Source organism: Diaphorina citri, unplaced genomic scaffold, assembly GCF_000475195.1.
Source record: "Diaphorina citri unplaced genomic scaffold, Diaci psyllid genome assembly version 1.1 scaffold1798, whole genome shotgun sequence".
NCBI classification, from domain to species: domain Eukaryota; kingdom Metazoa; phylum Arthropoda; class Insecta; order Hemiptera; family Psyllidae; genus Diaphorina; species Diaphorina citri.
This window is the reverse complement of record NW_007379224.1, coordinates 46,878-53,640: the sequence shown is the minus strand read 5'-3', so window position 1 is coordinate 53,640 and position 6,763 is coordinate 46,878. Positions and strand designations below refer to the sequence as shown.

Genomic DNA, 6,763 nt, shown 5'->3' with positions numbered 1-6,763 from the left:
ATCTTTTTCATTTGCTTTCCTGAGGTACATGGTTGATTTAGCACTGTGTAGCTCATGATCAACAGTTTGAACATCCAGCACTGGTCCATTGTTTTTATCCTGAATGTCCTTTATTTGAGCGATGAAATTTAGATTGAAGTTATTTGCAAGAAGTTTGGAATCTTGAGTATGGAAGTTACGTTGTAATTTTGATTCTAATGGTTCTTTTATTTTTCGGTCCATCATATCATTAATAAGTGACCATGTCTTCAGCATATCACCACTGGCTTCCTGGAAAAGTTTGTATATGTAAATACGTTTCTCTTTTTTTAAAAGATTAGTCACCTGGTTTCTTTGTTTTTTGTAGTGCTCATAGAGAAGACGATTATTTTTGTTATTCCTCCATCTTTGTAGAAGTACATTTTTCATGGCTATTTCCTGCTGAACTCTATTATTTACCCAGGGCATGGATCGAGCATTTTCTCTCTTTTGCACTTTTTTCGTTGCTGACTTATAGATTTCATTGAACTGAGTGACTATTTTATTGTGTAGATCAGTAGAGTTAAAAATCTGTTTAAGGTCTTCCCAGTTTGTTGTCAATATCTTTGAATCAACAATTCTATTATCTATAATATCGATAAACTCAGGTGGTTTTCTCCTTGTCGACGCGTTAACCCTCTTCGTCACTCTTAGCGCAATGAAATAGTGATCCGCTACTTTATCGACTATAACAGCAGAGGTAACATTATATTGGTTCTTGTTATTAATTCTGACGTTAATATGGTCAATACAAGATGTTGTAGGTACACCCTCCAGCATTTCCTCTCTTGTTGGTTTTTTATTTATTGTAGGTACCACAGTGCTGTTGTTAAGGATGTTTAGATACTTGGTGTTGTGACTGTTTCTTTTTAAAGTACAAATATTGATATCGCCAATCATTATTATATTTTCATCTTTTTTAACGCCATTCTGGAGCCAGAAATTCAGGTCATTAAGAAATCTCTCAATATTCATCTTAGGTGGTCTGTAGACTGCAAGTACAGTACATTTGAACTTTGTGTCCAAATGGGTTAATTTGAAGTTTATATTCTCTGCTTCATCAAAATTATATTGAATATCTTCAATATGTAAACAGTCTCTATAGAATACTATAACTCCCCCACCATTTCTATGTATTCTACATTTATTTATTTGAGTAAACGATCTCAGCTGGTAAGCTAACGCTTCCTCTTCTTTTACACTGATTTCAGTGAGAATTAGTAGGTCTAATTGAGGTAATACATTTTTTATTTTTATACAAAGTAAGTCCCAATGCCGTCTTAAACTTCTTATGTTAACATGTAACACTGTCAAAGCTTCATTATTTAATTTATTCTGCTAATTGAGGTAATACATTTTTTATTTTTATACAAAGTAAGTCCCAATGCCGTCTTAAACTTCTTATGTTAACATGTAACACTGTCAAGGCTTCATTATTTAATTTATTCTTCCAATCATCTATATTCATCAATGATTCACAGGTAGGTACTACTTTATTAATGTTGTTTAAAAGCTGTAAGTTCCTATTATTCATAAATTTGGGAAATTTTGTAACAAGTGATTACTATCATAAACAGCATTAGCTTTTTATATCTTGCCCAGATCATCAAGACATTCCAGTCTCATGGTCTTACCATTCTCAGCTTTCTTCAGTAGAATTCTACCATCTTTTACCCAGAGGTAAGCATACTTTTTGTCTTTTTTTATTTTATTAGCTTGATAGAAGAGTTTTTTATAATATGGACAGAGAGCTTCGTTTATGTACACATTAGACCCATTGTTCGGAAAAACATCCTCTAGTTGAGAGTACAACCTCTTCTCTTTTATCTTGGTAAGTACCAGGTTTCGTACCTCTTGTGATTTAAACTCGACTACAATAGTAGTTTTGCCGTTTTCACCTTCTCTAGTCAACTTCTCTGTTTTAAATTGTATTTCACCAGCTCTGGTTTCTATTTTATTAAGAACCTTTTTTGTTACCTCGTCCTTTTCCACTTTGCTGTCCTTGATTCCTGATATTTCAATCTTGGTGTTGAATTCCTTCTGGTTCAGCCCATTTACCTGAATTTCCATACTACGAAGTCTCGCCTTCATTTCCTTGTTTTCGCTTTCACTTTTCTTCAATCTATTCTCCATCAGGATCATATTCTGCTCAACAACCTTCACTGCATTCACTGCCTTGTCCACCTGGTCCCCGTAGAAGTTCAACGATGTCTCGAATTCTGCGATTTTGTCCTTCACGTCTTTCATGTCCTTCCTTGAGCTAGTAAATCCTGCATTGATCTTCTCTGTTAGCGATTTCTCCAGAGCCCCCATTTTATCCAAGAGTTGTTTGATAGAGGCACCATCAGTTTCCAGGCTGCTCAGATCACTAGTCTGTTCCTTCTGCTTAGTTGTTTCCTTCTGCTTACAAGTCCTCTCCTTTCCATCCTTTGACTGAGGGGTACCGGTTCCACCTCTAGATTCGACGTTGGGTAAACTTCTACAGGTAGGACATTTCCATGCTCCTCTTCTTGTCTCACCCATTGTTCGCCAGGATGACTCCCCCACAGTGGTACATGTAAAATGGTACCCATTACAACAAATTGAGCACGTAGCATAGTCCAGATCGCCTTCTGTAGGCAGAGGTTCCTCACATCTACTACAGAATTCACTCATCATGAATTAAAAAAAATTGTACACGGACACAATGCTTCTTGAGAAAAAATCGAGCGTAGCGAGGAAGCAAGGTTATCAATGAATGAAAATGAATGAACCTAGAATGGTATCACGGTTATCGGTTATTGAACTGTTCAGATTTTAGTTTGGTTTAAATATCACAAGCGAGAAGCCTGGTTTTTTTCTAAGTAGGTACCTACTAATTTTATTTAGAACTTTTAGAGTTAAGTTTTAACAAGGTTATCAATGAATGAAAATGAATGAACCTAGAATGGTATCACGGTTATCGGTTATTGAACTGTTCAGATTTTAGTTTGGTTTAATAACACAAGCGAGAAGCCTGGTTTTTTTCTAAGTAGGTACCTACTAATTTTATTTAGAACTTTTAGAGTTAAGTTTTAGTTTAAAGTTTTTTAAAAAGTGTAATTTATTGTTGTAAGTTTTTTTATTTATTTAAATCATATGTTTTTGAATTATTTGCTCAATATAAAGTTTTTTAAAAAGTGTAATTTATTGTTGTAAGTTTTTTTATTTATTTAAATCATATGTTTTTGAATTATTTGCTCAATATTTTTTGTATTTTGTTTTGATTTTAATATTCTTGATGACGTAGATAATTCAGTTTTAAACAAGTTTAAAAATTTGATTAATTTAGCTAAATAATTACTAAATTATCTCAATAATTCAGCCGAAATTCAATTTAATAATCAAATAATACACTTTTTATGCATAAAAACCCTTAGGATAGTTATAAAAATCAACAAAAGATAAGTTTTAAGAGAGAGAGAGAGAGAGAGATACTATTTACGAGAAGAGAAAGAGAGAATGACAAAACCGTGTGGTTATGTACTTACTTAGGCAGAAAGAGGGGGAGAGAGAGAGAACGCGCGAGAAGAAGAGAGAGAGAGAGAGAGAGATACTATTTACGAGAAGAGAAAGAGAGAATGACAAAACCGTGTGGTTATGTACTTACTTAGGCAGAAGGAGGGGGAGAGAGAGAGAACGCGCGAGAGGAAGAGAGAGAGAGAGAGAGAGAGAGAGAGAGAGAATTGAATTGAATTGAATAATTGATATTTTATTTTTACATTTTTAAATATACAATGAAAACGTCCCTAAGCTAATTCAATGTTTATAAATACAAAGGATAACAAAGCCTATTTTGTCTTTGTTTCACCAGTGTAGGTAGAAAAATCAGTTTTATATTAAATCTATTGTTTGAAAAGCACAGTTCCTGACTTTTCCTGATAAAGGATCACTTAATTATCTGGAAAAACACCAATTCTACTATCAAAGGTCAGTAAAAACTTATAAAAACTTAGAAAGAAGAAGAGTAAAATTTAGAACAACCGACGCGTACCACGGAGAGAGAGAGAAGGAAAGGGAAAGAAGATGAGAGAAAGTGAAATAGCTAAGGGACCTCTTTTTCGGACAAAAGAGTCAAAAAAGCAAAGTAAAAAAGGTATTCCAGATTAGAGTTTGTGTAAAGGCTCAGAATGTATAGTCAGGAGCAAAAAATTCGGACCATTTCCATTTCTCTCTCTCTCTCTCTCTCTCTCTCTCTCTCTCTCTCTCCTCTTACCTTTCTCTCTATATTCCTTTCTCTCTATATCTCTCTCCCTTTCAAACACAGCTCATTTTTCTCCTTTACAGTTTTACCTCTAATGAGAGAGAGAGAGAGAGAGAGAAAGAGGGAGGAGGAGGGAGAGAGATAGAGGAAGAGACATTTACATGTATGCTCTCTAAGTGACATGTACATAATAGAGGCGGCGACATGCCACTAATGAGAGAGAGAGAGAGAGAGAGTTCTGTTGTTTAGGCTGAGGTCTTGTGTTACCTACAGTTCAGATTGCATAAGATACTCGTAAGTATTAGTTGCTGTGGGCATCGAACTAAATACCTTCACAACACTCTAGCCAGTCCGTTTCTGAATCTGTATCAATGCCAAACTTATACATAGAATGTCATATACGTGTACACTGTACATATGAATAAGTACATAGGAGCTGACCATGTATAGCCTTAGGTAAGGTTCAAATTAATGGTCAGTTGAGTACACACGTCAAAAAATTACTGTCATTGTTCGAGCTTGAGTGAGTGGCTAATTAGAGTTTATTAGAGCCTCTAGGCTAGGACTAGATCGGGGACTATAAAAGCTAAAAGCTGTGTCCACACATGGTCGTCAATCGACCGTCGCGTCGATCGACGTCGAATAAAACCTGACCATGTATAGCCTTAGGTAAGGTTCAAATTAATGGTCAGTTGAGTACACACGTCAAAAAATTACTGTCATTGTTCGAGCTTGAGCGAGTGACTAATTAGAGTTTTTTAGAGCCTCTAGGCTAGGACTAGATCGGAGACTATAAAAGCTGTGTCCACTCATGGTCGTCAGTCGACCGTCACGTGGCGTCGATCGACGTCGGCTAAAACCGTAGACGTACACTGCTTCAATTCAAGGGTCCGTACACGTACACTGCTTCAATTCAAGGGTCCGTACACGTACACTGCTTCAATTCAAGGGTCCGCACACGTACACTGCTTCAATTCAAGGGTCCGCACACGTACACTGCTTCAATTCAAGGGTCTCTATAGGACCTTCATAGATCGCGTCTAAAGTTGTGGTTAAAAAAAAAAAAAAAAAAAAAAAAAAAAAAAAAAAAAAGTGCACTTTATCTTCAGGAAAAAAGTATAATAGACAAGTAACTATAAAATATACGGATAGATAAATCCGCATATTGTACAGTAGAACCTCGATTATTTGAACTAATTGGGACCGGGGGTAGTTGAAACGATTGAGGTTGAAATGATCACTTTCTATGATCTTTTCCTCTCAGATAAGATATATATTCTTTGAAAGGAGTAGAAATAATGAAAGTTGAAATAATCGAGGTTCTACTGCATAATATTATCTGTGTAAAGGTATAATAATAATAGTGCTTATTTATACTGCTCGCATAGGACTGAAAAGTCCCTTTACTCCAGCAGTAGGCTACTTCAATTATTGTGGACAAGTTCTCAAATTATATTGAGGAAAAATTTCCATACCTCGGCTGGGATTGAACCCACGCTCTCCTGTTTACCAGGCGAGCGTCTTGACCACTACACCACCGAGGCAGGTTCAAGGTGTGTCCAAACATAGTCGACCAGCTGAGCCGTCGGTCGATGGACGAGGTGAATCTATGTTGTCGAGGCAGTGTGGACTGTTCAGTCGACATCGATCGACGTCCGGTAGACTATGTCGACTCATCTTAAGACCTTGTTTGGATAGGCCAGGACTGTTAAGCTGACGGGCTGTTAGGGGCAAAAAAATCCACCAACGAATAATTTGTGCTTTTTTTATATTTAAACAAGGATTATATTATTTACACTCGTATTTGCATATTATTTGTAAACCCTACCTATGAAAATAAATAATACCTTGTTTAGACTGCGGGAGTAAAGGGACTTTTCAGTCTCATTCTGGCAGGATAAACAGGGTATATTCTATTCTATTAATGTGTTGTGGCTCTTAGGGAGTACCCTGTAGGTCAGGAAATTGGGTTGCAATGTTATGGGGTAAGTAAAAGGGTAAGTGAATGAGTAAGTAAAGGCTACACAGAGTTCCCCTTAATCTATACCCGAGGGAAGTTGTATCCTAATCTATACAGGAAGCTAAGTTTACATCACAGGAAGTTTCCCTTATATTAAGTCTTATAACGAAGGTAGAAGAGAGAGAGAGAGAGAGAGAAGGAAGAGTGTATAAAGATGGAATTAGAAGAAAGAGAGAGATAGGAAGAGTGTATAAAGATGAAATTAACAGAGAGAGAGAGATTGAAGAGGAAGGGAGAAACAGAGAAAGAGAAAGTTAGTGAGAAGTATAGGAAGGATGAAAGAGAGATGGAATTAAGAGAGAGAGAGAGAGAGAAAATGGAGGAGGTTTTGAAAGGAAAGAGAAAAGAGACTCTCTTCTAATAGGACAGAAAGAGAGAGAGAGAGTGTGAGAGAGAGAGAGAGATAGAGAGTGTGAGAGAGAGAGTGTGATAGAGAGTGTGTGTGTGAGAGAGAGAGAGAGAGAGGAAAGGTAAGGATAAAGAAGGAGGAAGAGAGAGTTAAA

The 6,763-nt window shown here is 36.4% G+C and overlaps 1 protein-coding gene across 1 annotated transcript; it reads right to left on the bottom strand.

Annotated features, from left to right (window-relative positions):
- Window positions 1-1,605: 1,605 nt before the first annotated feature.
- On the bottom strand, window positions 1,606-2,673 carry LOC103517299. Its single transcript, XM_008482324.1, has one exon. The coding sequence runs from the start codon at window positions 2,671-2,673 to the stop codon at window positions 1,606-1,608; it is 1,068 nt and encodes a 355-aa protein (XP_008480546.1).
- Between the last annotated feature and the right edge of the window lie 4,090 nt (window positions 2,674-6,763).

What these genes read in the sequence shown, in the direction of transcription:
- LOC103517299 (XM_008482324.1), bottom strand. Translation starts at nt 2,673, where the DNA reads ATGAGTGAATTCTGTAGTAGATGTGAGGAACCTCTGCCTACAGAAGGC.